The sequence below is a fragment of the Chrysemys picta genome, chromosome 4 (assembly GCF_011386835.1).
Source record: "Chrysemys picta bellii isolate R12L10 chromosome 4, ASM1138683v2, whole genome shotgun sequence".
NCBI lineage: Eukaryota > Metazoa > Chordata > Testudines > Emydidae > Chrysemys > Chrysemys picta.
Window position 1 is genome coordinate 93460697 of NC_088794.1, and position 25724 is coordinate 93486420.

General features: G+C 43.8%; 1 protein-coding gene across 2 annotated transcripts in view; it reads left to right on the forward strand.

Moving 5' to 3' along the window:
- SPTBN5 (spectrin beta, non-erythrocytic 5) overlaps window positions 1-25724 on the forward strand; it is a 143937-nt gene that overhangs the window by 486 nt on the left and 117727 nt on the right. For both annotated transcript variants that reach the window (XR_006174251.2, XM_024106610.3), the window contains exons 2-15: window positions 1138-1769; window positions 2798-2936; window positions 3973-4205; window positions 4791-4944; window positions 6414-6614; window positions 9514-9720; window positions 15759-15971; window positions 16947-17099; window positions 17595-17725; window positions 19329-19580; window positions 19930-20217; window positions 21002-21245; window positions 22559-22698; window positions 24680-24779. Coding sequence is in view for 1 of the 2 variants with exons in the window: in XM_024106610.3 (XP_023962378.2) it covers window positions 1138-1769; window positions 2798-2936; window positions 3973-4205; window positions 4791-4944; window positions 6414-6614; window positions 9514-9720; window positions 15759-15971; window positions 16947-17099; window positions 17595-17725; window positions 19329-19580; window positions 19930-20217; window positions 21002-21245; window positions 22559-22698; window positions 24680-24779 (3087 nt within the window). In the remaining variant the exon portion in view is untranslated. The remainder of the gene's footprint in view (window positions 1-1137; window positions 1770-2797; window positions 2937-3972; window positions 4206-4790; window positions 4945-6413; window positions 6615-9513; window positions 9721-15758; window positions 15972-16946; window positions 17100-17594; window positions 17726-19328; window positions 19581-19929; window positions 20218-21001; window positions 21246-22558; window positions 22699-24679; window positions 24780-25724) is intronic.

Consider the following 25724-nt stretch of genomic DNA (forward strand, 5'->3'; position numbering starts at 1 on the left):
ATAAAATAGAAAGGGGGGGTTGCCCCTCACTCTGTTTCACTACAGATTAGAGTAAAATCTTTCACTTCAGGAAAACTGAATTCCAATCCAGGCAACATGGCAAGTGAAATAAATGAGTATCGTGTTCTCAGAGTTGCTACTAGTTGACATTTGGCATCCGCACAAAACCACTGCTTATTGTGGTACATTTTTCAGTCTCTGTTCAAGACAAGTTCAAGAGTCAGTGGCAGGAGTTCTGCTAGTCGGGAAAAAGGTGTTTCAGGCTGACTGTGGATAGAAAGTAGAACTGGCTGGGAAGTTTTCAACAAAATGTTGTTTTCATCGGAAAATGTTGATTCATTGAAACTTTTTATGGAAAAATATATGTTTTGATGAAATTTTCCTTCATGAAGGTTTCTCAGGCCTCACATGGAATTTCACATGGGGGAGAAAGCATGACTCCCCACCCCCCGAATAGCCAGGGCACTCATCTAGACTGGGAGAGACCCAGGCTCAAGGTCCTCCTCCAAATTAGGCAGAGTACTTGGGTCTCCCACATCTCAGGTGAGGGTCCTTAACCTGGCCTATTGGTTATTCTAGGGCACAAATCTCAATCACTCCCTCTCCCTCATTGCTTTTTTTTTCCCCTAAAAAAGTTTTGCAAGTTTTGTTCCAATGCAGAACAAAAACAAATTCTGAAAACAGAATTCTTATTTTTCAGTCGTAGGAGGAAGCTTACATAATTCTTGCCTACATAATGCCTACCCCTCACAAGTAGCTAGTACCGTCTGTAGCTTATATGAGCCTCAAAATTCACTTATTTTTTAAAAGAAACTAAAATTAATATTGGCACATGAAATCACTTTTAATCCCTTTGCTTAACATGTTTTGGGGATGATCATTCTGCTCTTACTGAACCTAGACTGGGAAGGAATCCTCCTTGTCTCAGATGTGATAACCGTCTCCATGCTGATATAATAACCTGAGGGACATGGCAGCCTGCAGTGTTAAATAGCACTTTCCTGGTACTGATGGCCACACACCATCAGCTCATTTGCATCCCGATTAAACTGAGTTTATGAGCATGCCACATAGTTTTCTTCCTCCTCGCTTCATCATGCTGCTTAAACACCTTGTGTTTCCATGTTCGTGTTTCAGATTCTGTTCTTCCTGAAGGAGATTGATGACTTGAAGTTTCAGTATGAGCAGATGATCTCTGAGCTCTTGAAATGGATTAAACAGAAAGTAGTAGAGTTGGACGATCGCCACTTTCCCAACTCCATACAGGATATGTGGATGCTCATGGCCAACTTCAAGACCTTCCGCACGGTAGAGAAGCCACCCAAATACCAAGAGAGAGGCATGATTGAAGCCCACTTTTTCCACATCAGAACCAAGCAAAGAGCCAACAATCAACGGCCATATCTGCCCCCTGAAGGCAGGACACTGCAAGATGTGGAAAAGCACTGGGTCATCTTGGAGAAAGCGGAGCACAGCCGGGGAGAAGCGCTGCAGCGAGAGATGCAGAGGCTGGAGAGAGTGGAACAGTTGGCCCAGAGGTTCCTGAAGAAAGCAGCCCTGCGTGAGTCATACTTGGAGGACATGAGGAAGGTGCTCAGGAAGCAGGACTTCCAGCCAGAGAGTGTGGACAAGGTGGAGGCTGCCACTAAGAAGCTTGAGGCTATTGTGGCAGATGTACTGCCCAGGGAGCAGCGCTTCAGAGCACTGAATGACATGGCGTCTGTTATAACCCGAGAGAACTATCATCACAAGATCCAGATCATAAAGAAGTAAGTCGTGCTAGTGGAAATGGGCAGTCATGGAGACTAAACAAGTTATGATATTAAGTGGATGTGGAAGAGGAGGGAATAGTTCAACAGCTCTATTCCACATAAGTAGAGGTGGTCAGATTCCCCCTCCTCCCCCCACCCCAAAAAATGTAAATGAAAAAGCAAAATATTTCATTTTCATTCAAATTTTAACTTTTTGTTGAAAAAAGAACCTCAAAAACTGGGGAACAAAAATTGGCCGATAAAGATACAAACATTTTGAGGAAAGCTGACAATGTGAAATGTTTGTTTTGTTGAAAACCCAATCTTCCATCAAAAGAAAGTTTCAGTGGAATATTTTCAGCCAACCCATCACATATCTCTTTTAGTGTGTGGTTTGAGAGGTTCAGATAGATAGCCACAAATCTTCTGATGCCCCTCCAGTTCCCAAATTGGGCTATAAATCTTGTGAGATCAGTACTTCTAAGATGATCAGAAATTCCTGGTTTGGGACTTCATGGAAATACCCTAAGAACAACCTTTTCTGTGGTATTTCACTACTTGTCTTTTCTAGACTCAACCAAAGCCAGAAGCATGTGTGAAAATAATAAAATACTTAACCAAACTCCACAGAAGCTTTGGTTTTGATTTGAGGTACGGTTTGAATTAATTTTTTATCTAATCTGAGTCATAAGGGACCATTCCTTTTTTCATATATATTTATTGTCACAGGCTAAAAGGACATGGGACATCGGATATGAGAATCCATACACAATAGTCCCTCAAACAAGATTAATGATGATTTACATATTAACCAAAATATCTTCCCCAGGACCGTATTCATTGAGAGGATATAGTGTGCTGAGCCATGAGACCAGTGTATGCTTCATTAGATGATACATAGACTGTATATGACTTTAGGAACCCTAGGTGTTCATTTAACTCCCCTAAAATTGTAAGCTCCATGTGTCAACAGGGTCTTTTCCCATGCTGTCCAAAGCATCAGATCCTTGTGGATAAGTCAGTCTTTTCTCCTCCCTTCTTTACAGGCAAGAGGACATTTCTCAACAGTGGCAGGATCTACTGGAGCAGCTCCAGAGACAGAAACACTCTCTGGGAGCAATGCAGGAAACTCTGGGCCTTCTGAGGGACATTGATACCATTACAGAGGAACTCAAAAGACTGCAGGTACCAACCCCTCTCCATCAGCATGTGGGCTGTGCCCACAATTTGCACCAGACACAGTATTCCAGTGACAATTATGGATTGCCATGTTTATATTGTGCTGGGAATTGAGCATATTATGGCTAGAATTTTCAAAAGTAGGCAGCTGAATCCATATTAAGGCACCTAAATTAATTTTTTTCCTGATTTGCACAAGTACCAATCACCACAATTCAAACTGAAGTCACTTAGTATAGGAGATAACTGATGTTGTAGATACCATTGTGTGGTCACTGGTAACTGCTGAAGGGTGTAATGGCAACCACTGTAAATGTGTGCTTTTGCCTTGACCTGTACTGTGCAAGAGAGAGAATATTATGGATTGTGCTGAACATGAAGTATAAAAACCATTTTGTTTATGGACCTTGCAGTTTATGTAAACTTGAGAATTGCAAATTGGAGACAGGGACTAGCTATTCTGAATCTCTGAGCCCTAGCCTTTTGTCAGGAAAGAAAATACTGTGCACTGGTTATTATTCCCACTATCTGGACACTTGCCTCCAAAACCAAGTATATTCCTCAGAGGAAAACGATACAATTATAATGTACTGTAGAAGGGGAGCATCCTAGATTTCTTCAGATAAAAACTGAATCAAGCACACTATAATCAGGCATATAGGAGAGGTGCACTCAGTGGGCATAGTAAATGCTGGACTTAAGCAGTGATTCTGGGAGTGAGAAGTGACTCTTGTTTAAAGAATATGACTACTTCCCCCACATCCACTGCAGCAGATAAAAGCTATGGATTGTGGGTTATATGTTATGAATTTGAAGGAGAGGTTTGGTTATTTATCTCCTTCCAGTCAGCCAGTTAGTGTTCCCACAGAGTTCAAACCACACACCCACTCATTCATTTGGGTCCAATCCAACACCTGTCAGAGCCAATGGGAGTCCTTCCATTGATTTCAGTTCAGTCCTTAGATCCTGGATGGCATTGTCTGCACACACATAGGAGAAGATGAGGTCATAGTGCTGATAATTTCTCACTTTTGGTTTTCAGGCACTAGTGACATCTCAGGATTATGGGAAGCAGCTCTTGGAGGTAGTAGATCTGTCGCAGAAGCACAATTTGGTTGACTTCCAGATCACTTCGTATGATGATAGGGTGAGGTACGTCACCCAGAGGACAGCAGAGGCCACCAAAGGCAAAGCAATCAAGTCAGATGTGCTTCATGCCAAAGCTCGGATGCTCCATCAGCTGTACCAAAACCTTGTGGCTCTCAGCAAATCCCGGTAAGGCTCTATTTATGGTCCAGCTCTTTCTGATTAGAATGGAGAGTCCTTTTAAAATGGAGATAATGGGAGGGACAGAATCTAGGATTTCTCATTTCTCCACATATAAAAGTATAACAGATCCAGCAGAGAAGGAGATAATCTCAGAGGGAGCTGATAGAACCATAGTTCTCCCTGTGCTTACTTTGTTATTCAGGCTTCAAAACTGAAACTAACACAAAAGTGAGGCTTTGCTTTGGGGTTGGGGGGAGAGCTCAAACATTTAAAGGGACAGTACATCACATTGACCTTAAGGCTCATCAGCTATCATGGACTGAGAGGGAACGTCCATGTCAAAGTTGGCTTCTATGTGATCTGGATCTGATATGGCTGATTCTCCATCTCCTGGGTTGAGAGGGAAATTTCCTTTTGGCTTCCCCATGTTGCTCCACCCATAACTCAGCCATGACTCGGAGGTACCATGGGAATTCAATCTCTGAATTTCCTGCAGTGCTGAAGCCCTCTAATTTAATCTATTCTCTGTTTCTACACTGTACCTGAAATCCTAGCACTGACCAAGCTATATTGCTTGTTGCCTTATGTTAGACAATCCCAGCTACAGGAAGCGTTGAAGCTTTTTGAGTTTTTCCATGACGGTCAGGAAGAAGAGTCATGGATCTTTGAGAAATGGCAGCTAGTGAGGACAGCAATATTAGGACGAGATCTCAGTCAGATTACTGCCTCTATTCAGAAGCACAAGGTACAGTATTTTGTTGACTGGTGTCTGTTCTCTATATTGAATCTAGTCTTTCATAATTTATCTAAACCAACTGAAAAGCATTTATGCCTCAAATTAAGGGGTTGGCTGGCTTTTGGAACCTGAGAAATCATGCAGCTTAGGGATCCCTCCCAATGAGGGACAGTCCTATGTTTAATATGGGATTGTGGATGTGCAGACCAAGCAGAGTGAAGCTCGGTGTGCTGTCCATTAGGCCACTTTGGTGGATGGGAGAAGGAGATGGTTCTTATCCATTCCCCCTTCCCAAATGAGTACACGGGGAGAATAAGTAGAGTAGTGCGGAAGAAAACAATGTTTTTATTTTGAGTTTGAAGCAACAAACCAGAGGCAGCTTTATTACGAGCAATTACAATATGCACGGGAGAGTACACACGGGCAGGGTTTCCCTTCCCTAGGCAGGTCTCCGCTAGATAAACAATTAGGGCAAGCTTTTATACCTTTTGTTACATACAATAATGAGCAACAGCTGCATTTTGTTATACATATTTTTTCCTGATATTTCACTTTTTTTATTAATTTCTGCCACAGTCTACATTCCATTCTTATTTAACACAAGGTCAAAACAGTATCTCTTACAGTCTGTTCCCACCCACTTTCCACTCGCCTAGACCCTGCCTTCAAGTCTTGCGTTATTGGAGTCAGTGTCAGCCTGACTTTGTTAGCCTGACTCTTGCTCTAGTCCTAGAGACTAAGATATCTATGTTCAAATTCCCTTTATCCCTTTCTCCACTTCCACAATAGGCATGCCATAAATGAAGGGGAAGGGACTGAGCTGTGGTAAAGAAAGGAGAGATGGGAAACTCTAGAATAACATTGCTGGGTCCTCCCAGAAATTTGCTGCCAGCTCTCCCTATGAACTGGACACAGGTTGGGGAGAAAATCTTAGTTTCATGAAGTTCCATGTTATTGATGAAGAGAAATCACTGTGGCAAACAGACCTGAAGACTCGAAAAGACAGCGACAGAATTTAAACAGTAATTTCCTACATGCGGCTCTTTATAATTAGGAAGCCAACAGTAAAGGCATGAAAGCAGGGCCATGAATCATAAAATCTCTAGAGACGTATGTGAGAGAGGGTGAGTGTGTGTTGGGAGTGGAAGACATAAGGCTGCCTACTCAATGGATGACAAACACCTCCCCCAGAGACCATCATGTATAATATGCTGCTGGAATGGGGAAGGGAAGTATCTCAATGACTATCATTAGGTGGGTGAGTGAAAAAGAGGTATTAGGGCTCAAAGGACAGTGTTATCTATGGAGAAAGGGGCAGTGTCAGAATGGAGGGAAAACAGAATCATTACACATGTTAGTTTTATCGTAGCTGACAGAAGAGTTTGGCAGTGGGAAAAAGGCATAATTCTACTGGGACAGGCCAGATCCTTGGGCCTGTAAGTCTCCACTACTCATTATCATGTCACTTTATTTGGCAGGTTCTAGAAGTTGAGTGCAACTCCCACAAGGCGATTTGTTCCAATATAGTGAGGAAGGGCTGGGAGCTAAGTCAAAGGAACCACTCAAACCAGAGGGATATCCAGATGCAGACAGACAGGCTCCAGAAGCTGTGGCAACAGCTCCAAGACGAGGTGGCCAATCGTAAAATCCGTCTGCAGGCAGCTGCTTTAATCAAACAGGTAAACAAAGCTGCAGGTTTTGCATTTTGTAACAGAAAGAACATGAACTCATTCCATTTCTGCTTGTGTCACCAGATTGGGGTTTATATAAGGAACACAAGAAGGATCTGGAAGCAGTAAGCTTTGCTGGGGTAAAACAAAATAGCTTTCAACTCACATGATATTAATCTTTTTTTTTTTATCAGAGTGCTGTCTCTCTCACTTTGTGTACCTCACAAGTCATTCTGGTCTTCTGCAGGCAGACATCAGCTGTGTATCATAACTGCTGACTTCTGTTTTCATTTGGCTACTGTAAAATCTGTCCCAAACACTATATTCCAGATTCTGCTTTCCTTGTTCCTTAGCATAATAATTGATACATATAGACTTTGTGGCTGTCAGCTATTCTGCATGTGTGGAGCACTGGGAGGGAAACTTTGACCTTCAACTCTGAAAATTCAGGCTCCTACCATTTGAGATCAGACTCCTCTCTTCTGCTAGCCAGCCAATAGAGGGCAGTGGTACATAGCTAGTTGAGAACATATATAGTGACCTTCATTCTCAGTTAGAAATACTAGAGTTAAATAACTGGGGGGGAAAAACTGGCGTGTAAATCAGCTTCCTAGTGGGTGAGACCAGGGTGACTGTCTGACACTCTTTTTCTGTAGAAAATAGCAGGATCAGTCCCAGTTCAGAACTCATAGACGCCCCCATTCTATCCGTGAAATGCTCTGACAAAGAGCCGAGCCAAGCCACCAGGCCATTCAGGCTGCTGATAATGGTTAAGTAGGAGGGTCCTTTTGCCTGCGTGGCTACCAGAAAGCTTTCTTTCTCACTGGCAGTGGGTCTGCTCCCATCGATTGACCTGTGTTGATAAAGTGAGAATTCTTCCGTTTTACAAAAAAAACCTCCGAGAGACAGATTTTATGGTGCATTAGAATTTTGCCTGCTGTATTTATGTTTTTGATTCAGCATTGCTGTAGCCACTCTGTTCTACCTGGCATAATGCCATCTGGGATAGTTACATTGCTAACTTCGCTGAATAATTGTACCTTCAGTGCGATACTGCTGCTCAGCCAAGATGTGCTGGATACACAACATGTGAGAAATTCATTGTGAACATCATGCAATGGATGAAAGTCCCTCCTGAAGAGCCTCAACTGAATGAAGTATGGGGGGATTTTTCAAAGGCACAGTGGCAGTTTGGTACCAAACTCCAATGGGAGGTATAGGTCTAGCTGCCATTTGTGCCTTTGAAAATCTGTCCCATAAAAAAGAAATATCAGACACAAAGCTTGGGTCCTGATTGGAGTTTCCCCAAAGTATGAGGAGTGATTAGTGTTGTTAGATGTTGTTAGATGTTTGGCTGCATGTGCGTGTTCTCTGTGTGCTGTCCCAGCTCTTCACAGATAGTTGGCATAGCAGACCTCGATCAAACTGCCCAATAACCACAAACTTGGTTCGTAGCAAAGGCACTTGGGGAGGTTTATTGTCAACGAAGCACGGTCCTAATGTCCTGGCTCAATGGTTACAGGTACACTAACACATTGTATGCTCATTGCAATGGACTAGCTCAGTTAATGGCGGGACTTTCCATTATCCTCTAGGCCAGCCAAAGACACTCCCTCTGAGATACCTCTTTATACACCAATACAAACAAGTTACGTATAGCTCCTCTGACATGACTAGGTGCCTCCCTCTGCCATATCTAGGTGACACCCATTACCTTGTTCATGTTGGTTCAATCAAAACATCTCTATTCATCATGCTGTCATCCTGACCTTATCTTTAGGATCAGTCAGCGTGTGCCTGTTATCTCTGGGGAATGTGTTGGTATCAAAGTGTTCTGGTACCACCCTTCTGAAATGTGTTTGCGTAAGTGCTTTGTGCCTAGCATTTCTTAGGAATGTGTGTTTCTGCAATATCAACTCTGTTCTTACCAAATTCTGTGAGCAGGCCTGTCTCTTGCTCACAACCTGGCTTTGCTTTATATCAGCAAAGCTTTAACCATTACTTTAGCTCAGGCCTCAGGCTTTATACCAGGCCTCTGATACAAGGGCTTATGTCTCAGGCCCTCTTCCTACTACAATTAGAACTGGAACTTTGGTTTCGTTCCATTTAAATACACAAACGCACACATTCAAAAAGCCACTATAAAACCATCATTTACCAATCACACTATAGTATCTCAGATTACCCAGTAATAATGTTTTCCTTGTCCTTTTCATTCCATGCCATATTCACACAGAAGCTTGAACATTTCCTTCCTTAACAAATGTTGTTCTCTTTGGTTTGACAAACACTGAATTATTTCCTGTTTCTAGCTATTATAGCTTTGTCTCTCCCCCAGCTTTGGGGAGGGGGTAGTTTAAATTATTTGTATAATTTAATATCTTTTTACAATTACAGCTGTATAAGATTGCACTCAAACTTTTCCCAAGAATTGCAATTTGTGAAGGCTGCTTTCTATTACACAAACTTAATCTGTATCCTCATGATCTATCTTTAACTTTTGTGGAAAAACATCTGTTGTTGAAATTGTAGGTCATCCCTACAGTCTGAAAGTATGCTATGTATTATGGATTCTGTTAAGTGACAAAGTCTGACTACTGAGTGATTGACTTGGAAACTGGCTAATAAGATTTATGGAGGGAATATTTGGGACTAATTTATTTAATTGTGATCTTGTGAACCATATTGGTGCTAAGTGTGATGCTGAAATATAATTGGGGTTTCTAAAGAAAGAGCCACCTGATGAGTAATGGTCCTGCTTATATGACCTGTGTATGTGTTATGATTAGCCTCACAGTTATCTGATGCAATTACTGCCCTGTTGACCATTTGCCAGGGGATGGACTGTTGGATGTATATCTCTTAGGGCTGTTTGATTAAACATTCTCCCCACCTGTGTTCCCTTCAGTACTTTGCTGACGTTGATGAAGCAGACTCATGGCTACGGGAGCGGCAGCCCCTCCTGGCCAGTAAGGATTATGGAAAGGATGAGTCCAGCGCAGAAGCCTTGCTACACCGCCACTTGCGACTGGAGAAGGAGATCACAGGCTACTGCTTGGAGATGAGGCGCCTGGAAGAACAAGCTCGTACTGTAGCAAAGCAGGCTCCATCTGCGGTACGTGGATATGAGGCTGTGTCCCTCTACTTCCCTTTGGTTTTATTTATTAGAGCTGGTTGGAAATTTGGTGAAATTGAAACATTTTGTGAAAATGTGTTAATGTTGACAAAACTTCACTGAAAAAAGCATGTAGATAAGGTCAAGATGCTTCAATCTTTTTGGAATGGAATATTTTGATTTTCCAGATCAAAATGACTTTTCATTCCGAATTGGAATGAAAACAAAGTTTTTTGAAATGTTGGAATTCCCTGCCAAACAGAAGAGCCTAGATTCAATCCACTCTCTTAATTATACATGAGTCAGGGCCCAGCCCCCTGGCTGTCACTGATGGAATCCTAGAAATACAGTTTTTGGTCCTTTAGCACCAAGACTGGCTCATCCACATCACACCTCTTTCCTAGCTCTCACAAATCTCCTACTCCTCCCCACCTTATTATTTACTTCCTACTGAATCCAACTCTCCTTCCAAAGGGCCATTATACACCAACCACTGCCTCCCTTCCTTCTTTTCCCCAGACTCCAATATTTCACTTACTTTAATCCTCTCACCTGAGATTTCTGTAATCATCCTGTGTGAATTCAGTTTTCATGTTTGATTCCTCTGCTTCTTGATTTGTCTTGTTAAACTCATTTGATCTTCAGCTGTGGTCTGAATCCCACATTCACTATTTTGGCCATAATCTTGATTGTTACCCTTCAGGTTTCTTTATCTCCGAACACACTCTCTATGACAATGAGCTATGCAAGATAAGCAACTGTTGCAACTGCAATTAGTAGTAAGAGCTGAGAACACCGTTTTGTGACCCTCCCTTTTTGTTCCTGAATTACTTGTTATTAGAGGGAGCATGTAAGTTCAGAAGCCCACATATGTTGATCAGTGAAGGCAAATACAGACATGCTGATTTTTTTTTTTAACAGTTGATTGTTTGCTGGTTCAATAATTTAAGGACCATAAAAGTGAACCTCTAGTGCTTGGCTGCACATGGTGCTCCCATTCAAGTTCTGAAAACATTTGTTTTTAATCAATATAGTTATCTGGCCTCTAAATTAATTATTACATTATTGACAGGGAATTGTAGTCCTAAATATGCAAATCCCTTGATTAAGTTTAGGAATGTAATTTGTGTCCTGACACTTTTGAAATTCACTTGTACTCTTAAGTAGGTGGTTTGCCCCTTGGGTCTGCCCGCTTTGTTCTCTCTCTTAGGTGCTCAGTAGTCTTTCCATCTGCAAGTGTCTAGCTATTGAAAATACACTGACAGGTTGTTAGGGCCTGAGCCTCCCCACTGCTAGAGCAGGACAGCCTGGTGTTAACTGACTGAAATGCCTGTCTGTGGGTGTTTTCTGCCATTTTCAATTACCCTCATTGCACTCACTGAATGGAAGCTGCACTACGAAAGCTCCAGCTAGGGCAAGGGCCGGCTGCCTCATATAGGGTGACCAGGTGTCCCGATTTTATAGGGACAGTCCCGATTTTGGGGTCTTTTTCTTATATAGGCTCCTATTACCCCCCACCCTTGTCCCGATTTTTCACATTTGCTGTCTGGTCACCCTAGCCTCATATGCTGCCCAGTTCCGGTGACTTGCGGCTGATGTTGAGTGGAATGTGGTGGCCCAACTGCACCTGTTACAGTGTGAACTTAGTGAGGAGGTAAAGGATGAGCTAGTCTGCACTGAGACCCCAACAATGTGAGTGCTTTTATTGACCTCTGTCTCCATCTCAACAAGCAGCTGCATAAGCGAAAGGAAAAGAAGAGGTGAACCATGGTGCCACCTCACCCAGACACTGGGCTGAACACTCCAGTGCCTACCCACAAACCAGTGCAGGTTGGTCTGGTCTGCAAAGCTTGACCCTGGAAGAAAAGGAACGGTGACTGCACAATAACTTATGCTTTTATTGCAGAGCACCAGCACGTGCTCTTACCTTTTGCCAATTGCAGACCTCAACCAACAAGGAATCAAGAAATGAGTGAACCCAGGCTGTATGGAGGAGCCAGCCTAGGCATCCCGGGGTACTATGCTCCAGAACTACCCCCAACCCCTCAAGGGAAACCCAATCTTGGACATGCAGTTCCTGCCCACATTTCCAAGTACAGATACTGTTATGTACGATGGATGGGGCCAAACTAGTTCCCCCTCAGTGGCCCTGATTGGTACAGGAGCTCTGATAATTCAATAGATGTTGAAACCACTCAAACCCTACAAAAACTCCTCTGTTTAATGCCTAGGTCAGTTCTCATAGAAATGATAGATTTGACACAGGAAACAGTACCCCTAGAGGCTGTACTCCAGGGATATGGAGATGTATTAAATTCAACGTGATTCATTTTCCACACTTCCTCTAATTCTCAACATCACCCAACTGGACCAGCCCGACCTTTCTATGCTCTGGTGAAAAAAAAGGACCAGTTTCCCTCTGAACACTGCTGAAGGGTGAGCCCCAAACCTCTGGTCCCAGGCTCCTGCAGATGACCAGAAGTGATGGCACCTGTGGGAGAACCACAGACGATGGTGACCAGAAGGAACCATTCCTAAGCCTGAGTTCCCATCTCACTGATAAGTATTAGGATTCTGTGGACATTTTTGAAAAGAAAAATGTGGACATGCTACCTCTGCATTGGCACTACAGCTCCCCATAGACCTGCAGCCCAGGGCGAAGGCCTCTTATGGATGGATCTATGCAGTGTCAGAGCCAGAGCTGGCAGCCCTTCATGTGTACATCAAGTAAAAGCCCAAAGGCTCAATCCGACACTCATAGACTCTAAGGTCAGAAGGGACCATTATGATCATGTAGTCTGACCTCCCGCATGATGCGGGCCACAAAACCTGATCCACCCACTCCTGGAAGAATTCTCTCCCTTGACTTAGCTGTTGAAGTCCCCAAATCATTATTTAAAGACTTCAAGTCGCTGAGAATCCTCCAGCAAGCGACCCCTGCCCCATGCTGCGGAGGAAGGCGAAAAACCTCCAGGACCTCTGCCAATCTACCCTGGAGGAAAATTCCTTCCCGACCCCAGATATGGGGATCAGCTGAACCTTGAGCAAATTTTCACCAAACTGGACCTCAGTGGAGTGGTGGGGACTTACAACCTAATGCACATTCGGGCAGGAGATGAATGGAAGACTGTCTTTTGAACCCACTATGGGCACTTTGAATATTTAGTAATGCCATTTAGTCTGACCAAAGCTCCCGCGACCTTTCAACACTTTGTGAACAACGTATTTAGAGACATCCTGGACCAGTATATAGTCATCTATCTTGATGACCTATGTCTGTTTTCAGAGAACCCTGATCAGCATTGTTACCATGTTCGTTCCATCCTGGAAAGACTACAGAAGCACAGCCTGTATGTGAAAATGGAAAATGTACCTTTTGACCCCACTGAACAGAATGATGAAATATTAGATAAAGAACTGCTCACAATTAAATCAGCCTTCAAAGAGTGGTGCCATAACCTTGAGGGAGCTCGACAACCAGTTCAAGTCTCTTCTGACCATAAGAACCTTGAATATCTGTGTAAGCTTGAGCCTTGAACCAAAGATATCTCAGGTGGCTATTATTCTTCTCTTGGTTTAATCTCAACATCACCTGGGAATCAGTAATGGGAAAGTCAATGCCTTATCCTGAAAGGCAGAATAATACCATGAAGGTAAAGAATGCAACCAAAAACCACCCTCTCTCCTTAAACCTCACAACTTCCTTGGTGCCGCCATACACCAAAACCTGATTCATCTAATCTGATCCACTTCGCGAGGTGATCTGTTAGCCCAGAAGGTGATGAAACAACCTGAGCAAATGAGAGCCAGAACCAAAATGCAATATTCCACACAGGATGAGTTCACATATCTTGATGGGCTCATATCCATTCCACCAGAGTGCCCCTGGTTAGAAGTGTTTCATCTCTGCCGTGACAATCAATGGTGGGCCATTTTGGCCACCTTAAGATTTTCTGCATGGCTCCCCATTTCTTCCAGTAGCCCCCAGGACTATGTTGACTCTTGTGACCTTGTGCATGCACCAAGACACCCCATTCTGAGCACCTTGGCAGTTTAGTACCCCTGGAGATCCCACCTAGACCCTGGGCCTCAATCACCCTAGATTTCATAGCAGACTTCCCAGACTCTGATGGCCACACAGTGATCATGACTTGTGTTGCCCAAAATGGCCCACTTCATCCCCTGTGACTGCCTGCCCTCTGCCGAAACAACCGCTCAACTCCTAGTGATACATGTTATCCTTTTTCATGGGCTTCCGGACCATATCACCTCAGACCAAGGCTCACAGTTTGTCTCATACTTTTGGTGTGAAGCACTCCAATTACTGGACATTTGCACTTTTACCTCCTCTGCTTACTGCCCCCAGACAGATGGGCAGACAGAGAGGGTGAACCAAGTACTACAGCAATACCTAAGGTGCTTTGTTAACTACCATCAAGACAAGAGGTTCTTCCTCCTGCCTTATGACAAGTTGTCATACAACAACACTGACCATGCCTCCATGGGGCAGAGTCTCTTTTTTGCAAATTACAGGTTTCATGCTAGCTTCCGCCTTGTCTTGCTAGCAACCTCCCAGAACCCAGCAGCCTCCAACTGGATTCTGTGAATTCATCATATTCTGGAAGACCTTAAGGACCACCTCCATGATGCGAAAAAGCACTACAATGAGTAGGCAGACCATCCGTACCAGGAAAGCCCAGCTCTCACAGTGTGCCAAAAAGTCTGGCTTGCAGCTAAACTCCTCTGTATGAACAGGCCACCCCACAAACTAAACCACCAGTAGCTTGGACCAGTCTGGGTTTTATCAGTATTCAAATTGCAGCTCTCTCACTCCCTTAAGATACATCCCATTTTCCATGTTTCCCTCCTGAAGCATTACACACAGAACTGTTCCCAACCAGTCCCCCCCACGAGTCCGGGTCCAAGGGCACAAGGAATATATAGTCTGCCGTGTCCTCAGCTCTAAACTGCAGAGGGGGGACTGTACTACCTCATTGACTGGGTCCTGAATTGTGCTCCTGGGAACCTGCTCCCCATGTCCATGCCCCTGACCTGATAAAAAGATTTCTTCAAGACCATCCAAGTACCAACATGAAGGAAGGGTGCCCTCCAAAAGGGAGGGGCAATGTAAAGATCTATGGGACTAGAACCTGGGTCTGTGGACCCTAGGATTGCCACCCGGATGCCATGTAGAACCCCATCCAAAGAGCATGATGGAGATTAGGCACTGCAGGAAGTACCGCGCAAAGGATCCAGTGTGACAGTACTCCGCAGCCTTTTGATTGGCCCATGCACACTATTTAATCCTGGAGGATGCCCCATAAAATTGTCTGGGCAACCCAGCAGACTTCTGCCTTGCTGCGACTCCAAACCTCACCCCACTTTCTGATCTCCAGCCAGCAACCCCAGCCTGATTCTGACCCTGACTCTTGGCTATTGATCCTGTCACTATAAATTACTCTGATCCCTGCTTGCCAGCTACTTCCTCGTGGCCATCCTTGACTTGTGGACACAAGCGCAGCTGTGACTGCTAGGCTAAACCGCCCATGCTCTGGTCCCCTGCAGTTATATTCATGGTATATGCATAGAGACGTGAGATAAAAGCATAAAATACTCTTGCTGGTAGATTGCCATGCAACATTATTTCATTTCTTAGAATTCAGAATGATAGATAACACACAAGAACCCCCAAACAGAGTGTGATGACAAAGCAGGGTGTTCATTTCAACAGAGAGGCATAACTCACCCCTGCTTACTCTAGGCTGGCTCTCTGCAGACTGATTCTGAACCCTCACTTCCCTACACAATCCCCTGCCTGCAAGCAGGACCAGGAAAATTCCTGAGAAGTTAAAGTGATAGATCACAATTGTAGCACAGTGTTCAATACATCACAAAGGTGCATTTGTAAATTACAATATCTAACACTTTGAGTCAGGCAGATCATTTTGAAAATTTAGTCCTTTAATTTATCCTTAAGATTAGGGGCTCCAATTATCCATAGTGTCACAGACTGATTCTGTTGTATTTTGTTTTAACAGGTGATATCAGTGCCAGTGGTGAAGGCTCAGGTCCAGAGTAGCCTACCCCAGAGGATTGCTAAACTACCGTCAAGCTGCTCTGTGCGCTGGGGAACCCCGGAAATTGGATTTTCTAATCCACCTGATTCAGATCCTCACTTTGTTCCAGAGAACATCTGGAGGACCCAGAATGAAATAAACTTGCTTTATGAGAATCTTCAGACCATGGCTAAGGTATTGTACCTCTTTCAATACTTTGTGAGTGTGTGTAGCCTGTCTTGGAGATTAATAGTGGGGTCTAGCATCATGCAAAGTGTAGGCAGGTGTTGTGTTAGCTTCCCTTGCTCAGCTCTGACAATGTGCTGCAATCCTGAACTATGCAGCCCCCGAAAAGACTGCTGGCTGTGCTAAATTGTGTGGTGCTTTTCTGATTTTGACCCATATCACGTTAGCAGTAGAAGAGAAATGAATCATGGGTTACCTTCAAAACAGTCAGAAGTTTCATTTAAGCTTTGTGTGCATTTGGTTCAGCTTTTATCCAGTCTGGCTTGTACATCATTATGTGAGAATCACAAATTAATTTCTGTAATCATCAGATTTTCCTCCCAGTTCTTATATATTTTGGAGAGTATCTTTCTTCTGCATCCCCTTGGCTTTACTGGAATTTGCCTGTTACAGCAGGAGACCCTCTCCTAGGTCGGACAAACATTAGAGGTTAACCCCAAGTCTTGTGGCTGTAGTGGCAAAGGCTGGAAACTTTAATACAGATGTTCACAAAAGACCATTAGTTTTTCCCTTTATTCCGCTGTATCCTCAACCTCCAAGGGGTCCCGCTCCAAAAGCTGCCGTGTGAACCCTCCAATTCCTATTTTTCCTGCAACCAGTGCTTATACACATGCCTAGGATTAAAGAGGTAATCCTCCCTTTGTAGTGTTGATTTGTATCTTCAGTCAGCCAGCACACACCACTACTAAACTTTCTGCTTATCAACATGTTGTGAGCATCAGTTCTCTGATACTCCCAATTCCTGTTGTCCCGGGAACAAGTATTCCAGGCTCAAGATGCCAATTTGTGTTCACTGTGTGTTAGCAGGGAGAACTGCCGCCAACCTGTCAGGTTAATCTATATGCTTTAGTTCTTTAGCCATGGGGATCTCTTTCTGCAAAAGGCCTGCATACCACAATATTTGATTCTCCATCTGTTTTACAGCACAGGAAGAAAGGTCTGGAGGAGATGATCCGATTGTACCGCTTCTACAGCTCCTGTGAAGAGTTTCAGTCTTGGATGGAAGATAAGGAGAAAATTTTCCGTACCCTTCAGCCTGGAGCAGACAATGTGGAGGTCACACAGCAGAAATATGAGGTACCTCATCTCCACTCGATGTAGATAACTTGTAAAGCAAACTGACCATGGGGGAATGGATGTATGTGAGCAAAGAAGGACTCCAAAGAAGTTGCTTTCAACCTTCTTTTTGTTAATTGAATTTTAATTCATAGGGTTTTTGTCTACACAGGAAAGCTTTTTCAGTGAAAGCTAAGGTGTGATTATATAACTGCAGATTTATACCAGAATAAGTTGTCCACGTGTCAGTGGGGTGGGATGGGATGTATATTATACCAGAATAAGTTTTATTATGTATCAATGGGCTAAGGGGGAAAACCACATAGGGAAGTGTATTCTGTTAAGAGATAGCTGAATGAACAGAGAGAAAAGAAATAAATTGGATATAAAAGCATAATAGATATACAAATAGAAGATGAGTGAATACAACAGCTTGTGAAGCACTATTTGCATAGAGGTGGTGAGTTTTGAGTTCTTCACTCCATACATTGTCCCTCTATTTTTTTTCTGTTTTAGAGCTTTCTAGTGGAAATGGCTGCTGGGAAAATCCAGCTGGGAGAGATCAAATGCCTAGCAGATAAGTTTGCAAAGAGCAGTCCCAGCAAACAGAATGAGATCCAAGCCCACCTTAAAGAGCTCAATAGGAGGTAAAGGTGCTTCTGATAGAATGGGGAATCATGCCCTGCATAAACGATCCTGGAGAAAATACCAGTCTGATATGTTTTGGCACACACAACTGACCTGAGATGTGAAGATAGAGGGTTGTCTATGGAAAGTTGTTGTTTGTCACTGCAGTTTCCGTTTACTTCACTGGGGAAGCTTTTACCAAACTGGAGATGTAGAATCTCTCTTATTTATAACTTAACCAGCTCTAAATAGAACCATTTGCTAAGAAGCGATGGAATCAAAATCACTAGAATTCTTTGCATCACAGCTTAATGCACACCTGCTGGAGATGTTCTAACAAAATTAGGATAGTGATAAGAAAAGAAGCAGGGGCTGGTCTACATGGACTGATGGCGGGATTTATGGTATTATGACAGTTGTAATGGAAAGTCTATCCTCTGCCCTTGGCAATCAGTTATTGAAAAGAACAAACAGTTTCTACAGGCAGGCAAGGAACTCACTTTTCCATTTGAGAGCATCTTGCACACTGGACACCTTAATCATCACTTAGCCATATCTAGTCATCACTTCGGCATATATGTGCCTATTGTATGCACATAAATGCTGATTTGAGTGTCTACATAGGGGATGGGGCCATTCTGTTTACGTGTCCCTGTTTGAAAATTGGATCTTATTGTCCCAACCGTTACTGGCTGGAGATATGGGGAAAAAATATAATTCACAAGAACTATTGCCAGGTCATGGACACACTCATTTTGTACATGAGCTGATGCTTTGGGATCTGAGGGCTTTTTGTTCGTGGTCCAGTAGGAAAAATTCCTCATAAGTCCTTATCCCCGCCCGAGCTTCAGGGAGCCAAGAGGGGAGGTGGGTCTGAATTCTGTACCATCCATAGGGTGCTGCAGCACACTCCCATCTGGGCATCAGGGGAGGTGCCTGACCCTTGCACGGGAAGGAGAAGGGGTGGAAGTTTCCTTGCATCCCTTGTGCTGTGATACAAGCATCAGACTGACAGGAATAAGCCTGTTTTCATTATATTTAAAGTAAAAGCAAGCACATCATGGGATAGTCAAATGTCACAATGGGCTCTGCAGTTTGGTTCAGCCTGTGCTGCATGGCTAAGTGCGGATTTGCGCACCCAGAGGCAGGGGTTAGGATGTCCTCCTAAGGCATTCAGGTTTGAAAATTGTAACTATAAAAAACTCTTTGTTTTTCTATGGACTCTTGGCAGCTCCAACCATGGTCAAAAATGTCAAGGCACAATTGGGTCCTTATTTTGATCGTTTTTCTTTATTTGCATAGAGTCAACAGTGTGATAGCGACTTGCACTGGGTGCGGGAGAGGGATACCTACTTAGAAGGGAAATTCATCCATGTGTAGAGGCTGACCACTAGTTCTATGCCCCCTTTAAGTGCCAATACAGTCGTATTTTGAAGATTGCTTTGGTATATAAAGAGAGCACAGAGCTTGTCTCCGCCCCCTGGCACAGAGATGAGTTTTACCATAGGTGATTTTTATTGTGCGTGCAACAAATCCACTGGAAATCTATTTTTCCCCCATAGACAAAGACACTGTGATTTCAGTGTCTAGATATAGCTGTTGCAGTTGTTTTTTCATTCCTAGATGGGAGCGCCTGGAAACTCTGAAGGAGGAAAAGGGAGCAGAGCTGATTGGGGTGGCTGATGTGAGGACATTCCTCCAGGACTGCGAGAGCACCAGAGGGCTACTACAAGACAAGCTGGTCCATATCAAGGGTGTGGAACCTGGAAACACACCTGCCGTACTGGAAGCAGATCGGCGCAAGCTGTCTGCCTTTGACAGGGAGGTCCTGGTGCTGGAGAGGAAAATTGAATACCTGAAGAGTGTGGCCAAATCGTAAGAAATCAGCCATTTGTATCTATATTTTTGCCTAGTGATCTAGTTTCATATTTGAAGCGAAGTGTATAGAGTATATATAGTTGTGAACGGCTGATTTACACGTGCCTTAAGTCAGCCTCTAGTGCTAAAGTCTTTTGACAGGATGAATTTCCTGGAGGACTCTATGATCACTATGTCTATGCTGTTTACTGCTGATAAAAAACATTAAGTGCCCTAACTGACCTTCTTTTTGGGAGGAACCACTAACAACCCAGTCCCATTGACTTTAGTGTCAGCTGGGTCAAGCTATAAGGCTAAAGTTGTCTCTGAAACTAAATCAAGGATGTTGTTTGGTTTCCTTGTGTAGGATTAAGGACACCAACCCTGCAGAGAGCAGGGCCATCAAACAGCAAGTGGAGAATATGGAGAAGCTGCTGGCCACACTCAAGTCACAGATTAAAGAGAGGGAGACAACCCTGGAGTTGGCACAGGATCAACAGGCTTTCCTGCAGGACAGCCGCAGACTCCTGCTGTGGGCAGATGGCATCAGGGAGAAGCTGGGCAGTGAGGAGATGGGCATGGATGTGGCTTCCGCAGAGCAGTTGCTGAAGGAACATCAGGACCTTCTGAAGGAAATTCGCACTCAGAAGGACAGGTAGAGTTCGTTTTGAGGGTGAAGAAGGAGGGTGAGGTACTGCAGCTGCAGCACCAGCGATACCAGGAGCATACCCAGAAAACAGATCTGGAAACATAAACTTGGTGTGAAAATGGTGCTTGGGATTTATTTAAGTGCATATAAAATTTAGCATGAAGAAAATAAAAACTGACTGTGCACATAACCCAGTTAATTTCCCCATATCAAATGAAAGTGTCTGCTAACCCAATGTCTGACTGCAATAGTTGCCTTCTACCTCACCCTGATGCTCAGCAAGGAAGAAAACTCTCTATTTAAAGTCTTCAGACCTCTTTTCCTTTCCAGGTCACTTCTGCCGGAGCAATCCAATCACTTACCCTGGGTTCTCCCCTCTCCTGTATTTTTATGAGCCAGGCCTGCCAGACTCTCAGGCCACCAGCCCCATCTCTCACTTTATAAAAAAACAGCGACTCTTCCTGTCCCATGTAATGTCTGGCCATCTGTTTTCTTGGGCTCTCAAGCCAAGAGAGCAAACTCCTGGCCACCTCAGATGTACAACCCTGAGCAGCCAACCCCTGCACTTCCTGGCAGACTGTAAGTGAAGAGGATGTTAATAGGGAAAGCAGTGGGTAACTGCAGTTCTGCCACCAAGAAAGAAAGGAATAGAGCAGCATTAGAGAGAGAGAGAAATATGGGGAAGTTATAGGAGAAGGAAGTTTATTATTCTTTGTGCTTTGCCAGGAGAACACCAAGCTCAAGTCTCCTCCTACAGTAACTTGTCCTCTTTCCTTGTGACTCTGGGCAGGTTTATGCAGCTAGAAGAGCTGGGGCAGAAGGTAATGTATGGTCAGCCCAGCAACAGGACCCAGGATGTGCGCCAGACCATGGAGAGGCTTACCCAAGAAAGCAGTGAGCTGGAGGAGATGTGGGAGCAGCGGAAGAAGAAGCTCCAAGACAGCTTGGAATTGCAGAAGTTCAATAGGGAAGCAGATCACATCAATGCAACCCTCTCCAGTCATGAGGCTTTTCTACGAGTAGATGACCTTGGGGTATGTATCCGAACAGCCCTTGTTGTCTCCTGCTCCAACTCCCCATCCAGAACAGTCTTGACCCACAATGACTCAGTGAGAACAGAGATTCAATGGCAATCTCTCTCCTCTGGCTCAAAACTGAGAATTTCTAGATTGGTTGCAGCTTTTTTGTAACAGTGATGTGTTAACATTCAGAAGCTGCACACACAGGGCCTGGTTCTCATTTACTCATTTCTTTAAATGAGAAGCAGGCTCATAACTGCTAAAAGACACAAAACCAAGAAGCTGCAGTTGTGACCCAGAAGTGTGTTTGTGCAGTTGGGGTAGAATGCTCTGGTTAACCTTTTCACCGTGCTTTCTCCACAGTTCCTTCTACTTGTACACTGCCATTATCCATTAGCGTGCTGTTGCAGTCAGTAGAATATTAGCAAGGAAGTAATTGGTACATTCCACAGCAATACTCAACAGCAGTCAGCCAGGGGGAACTATGTAATGATCTCACCTCCAACGGGGAGAGGCTGGGAAAGAGGATATAAGTACTATTAACACCTGTTGGAGACTTACCCTTAGGCTAGGTCTACACTACCCGCCTGAATCGGCGGGTAGAAATCGACCTCTCGGGGATCGATTTATGGGACGCGACAATCGATCCCCGAATCGGCGCTCTTACTCCACCAGCGGAGGTGGGAGTAAGCGCCGCCGACAGAAAGCCGCAGAAGTCGATTTTGCCGCCGTCCTCACAGCGGGGTAAGTCGGCTGCGATACGTCGAATTCAGCTACGCTATTCACGTAGCTGAATTTGCGTATCTTAAATCGACTCCCCCCTGTAGTGTAGATGTACCCTTAGATTGGATGATAGAGCTGGTACTAGTACTGTTAGAATCTAAAGTGTAGCTTTCTCATATCACTCAGAGACTGGTTTGCTGCAGTTTGTGGGTAACCAAATGCCAGGTAAACAGATGGATCTAAAATAGCTGTTGGAGTGTTCAATATAAAGGTTATTTTAAGAGTGTGTGAAAGTGGAAGCCCTATAATATAGTGCTTACACCAGGGTGGCACCATGCCACTGCGATTAAAAGATGAGGATAGAATCTTAGGACAGGAGAAAACATGAGAGATAAGGGATCAAGCAAGGCACCGCTGCTCACTTGTTCAAAGCTCCGAAGGTCCTCAATGATGTGGAAAATCTACAGTATATACTTGCTTCATGGGGGGAAGATGGAGAATAAAGACCCGCACAAAGGCAGAAATAACACCATCTCCTTTACTGCCACAGAGGGAGCCATATTACAGAGGTGAGACTTTATCAAGTTTTCTTCCCTCCACTCCAGGACCACGTGGATGCTGTTCACACCCTTCTCAAGCGGCATGAGGATTTTGAACGACTGCTGATGGCGTTGAAGCAACGGGCTGAAGTGATGAATGAGCATGGGGAGAACCTAGTGGAGAACAGGCACTTCGCTTCTTGCATGTGAGTTCAGAGCCATTTACATTCTAGGTACGAAAGAGGAGGAAGGCAAGAGATTGACTCCACTGAAGACATTTAACTTTTACAAACCATCATGAAGTGTCGTCAGAGTGAAACAGAAGATCCAATTTGAGCCAGCATTCATACCAAATCCCATCAGTCCACAAGCTGTGGTGTTCTAATTTGGGTGGAAAAGGATGAATTCTCTCATTTCCTTCCATGCTGCTTCTTAACCTGGAGAGAATGAAGCCGGTATTGCAAAGATATGCATTTCCTGTACTCTAATGACAAGGGTAACACTTTCAGTTCAGAGTGCCATTTTTGGTACAATAATGGAGAATACTCCAGTTTTTCTCCTTGCATTTTATACTACATATGCCAATAAGACCTTGTAGTCCCTTTTAACCCTATGGTTCTATGACCTTTTTATTGATGAACTCATTACAATTCTCACATAACTGTGTGTTCCTTGCATTTGAGGGTATCAATAATGTTTAGTATGAATACAATAGATTTCAAATCAGTTCACAAAGGAATAACTGTTGTAATCATCATGCTGTGGGCCTGATTCTCATCTAACTAAGGCCCTTTTACACCACCCTGGCACTATAACATGGCCTTAAAGTGGGAGTCAGTGTAATTCATGGCTCCTTTGCAGTGCTAGAGCAGTGTAAAGGGGCCTTAGTGCAAATGAGAATTGGGCCCTGTATGTTTAGAGAGCACAACTGTTTGAAGGTAAGCATTCTGGGGGAAACTGAGAAGCTACAATTATGCTTAAAGTTGCTTGTACTGGCTCTGGTGTCTTGTGCCATGACATACAGTGGCATAGTTCAATTTTAAATATGAAAAGAGAGAGGACGAGCATTTGGCGGTTTTCCAAAGTGAATTCATATTGGCAAATAGCCAAAAGACACACAGGAGCGGAAAGCTGGACTTAAGAGGTGAAGGTTGTGTTTGTCACTGTATTTGCATTATCCCGCGCTTAAATGTTATTGGACCACATTCTGCTTAGGAGAGATTAGTGGGGAGGGAGGAACACAGCTGAGCACAGTGAGCGTCCAAAGAAAAAGTAGGATGAAAAATGGGCAAAGTTTAAAAAAAAAAACAACCAGCAACAAACACATACAGAGAAACTATGGGAACATGGACAGGAGGTGAAAGAGAAATTCTAATGCAAAAGTATAGTGCCTGGGCCTGAGCTATAGTGGAACATATGCTTGTGCCAGTTCAGTCTTTTCCGCGGTTCTTCTAGCCTCGGGGTCTCCATTCAGTCGTAAAGACATATTTGTTTGTCATTTAATTGACTCACTCTGGGGAAAAACAACCATGGGCCAGAGCCTCAGCTGGTGTAAATTAGTGTATTTCCATCAGCTTCAATGGAACGGTTGATTTACGCTAGCTGAGGCTCGGTTCCATGTGTTTAAATTAGAGGAAGCTGTCTTCTGAACTCAAGCTCTCTGTGTAAACTCCCCAGAAATGAAATGGAGAGTTTTACAAACCTTGGAACTACATCCTTCATTTTTTCATCACTTTAAGTCTTAAAATAAAATATTTGTGAGGGTGGGAGTGAATTAAACACACAGCTTTTCAGGGCAGGGACTGTATCGTCTTACATGTAGGTACTGTGCTTAGCACATTTGGGGAGCTACCGTAATACCAATAGTTCTTAATAATAATCATAAGACTGCCCACCCCCAGTCCATCTATCCCCTTCCCACCTATCTGCACAGGAGAGGCAGTAGTATCCAGTGGAGCTGCCATTCTCACACACACACAACCTCTCAATCTTGGAAAACACAGCACGGTCGTGCAAAGGGATGGGGTAGTGAGCCTTACACACACACACCCTTACTCTTAGCAACAGCAACTAGCCCAAAGTTCTAGCAATAAAGAATGACCAAGGAAACCCAGATGGATCAGTGCCATTGCTTTGTCGTCATTCCAGATAGGGGAATTAAAGCTCTGTGTCCTATTTTCTCTGCAGGATCGAAGAGAGACTGGCTACATTCCGGAACCGATGGGAACGACTGAGACAGAGTAATGAACAGAAAAAAAGGAAGCTGCTGGCATCTCTTCAGCTGCAGGTGAAAGGGCTGATGCACTAGAGCTGACCAGAGGAAACCTTAGGGCTGCAGTAATGTAACACTCTCTGTTGCCTTGAGCCAAGGCTAAAAATATTGAGCCACTCTCCCTGTCTCCAGCCACAGCCCACTTCACCTAGGAGCTGGAAGTTAGGAAATGTTGACCCCACATGTAGGCTGACTAGAGTATTGGCAAACACATTAGGAACTCATTTAACACTGTCGGAGTGATCAGAGACTATCTACTAGGCCATAGTGAAGTATACCATGAGTTGAATTAACACAAGAAATGAAAACATCTGGGCATCTTGATCACTAGATAATGTCCTTGTGAACGTCACCCTGGGCCTTAGCCCATTTGGCTCATATGTTAATGCTTCACTGTGGGTTGGGGCTCCCACAGAAAATTATAACTGGGGAGAAGAAGCTGATACTCCAGAACCAGTGGGAGGAAGCCTCTGGTTTAGATTCTTGATGTGGAATGAAAGTTTCTTTCTAAAACATTGGCCCTGATTCTGCCCTCACTTACACCAGTGTTAATCATGAGTACTCCATTGATGTAAATGTGGCTACATGGCTGTAAAAGTGGTGCATTGTCAGTAAGAGCAGAACTGGCCCGTTTGTTTGTTTTTGGTCACATTTTCATTAACTATCATTCTATCACACAGACAAAGAAATAATTTGTCTTATGGGAATCTGATATTCAAAGAGGCCTCAACCTGACCTTTGTTTATGTATGCACAACTTTGCATTTTCCTCTCTGCATTCCGTAGACTCTAGTCATTAAAGTTTTTCACTTGGAATGGTCCTGGGATATTGGGGAAATCCTTGACAGGATTCTTTTAGTTAACCAAAAGGTTCTTCAAATTAAAGTTTCTATAATATATCTATTATATAATTGGGAAGCATTGTTATTACATTGCTCATAGCCATATTTTTCATATGGAA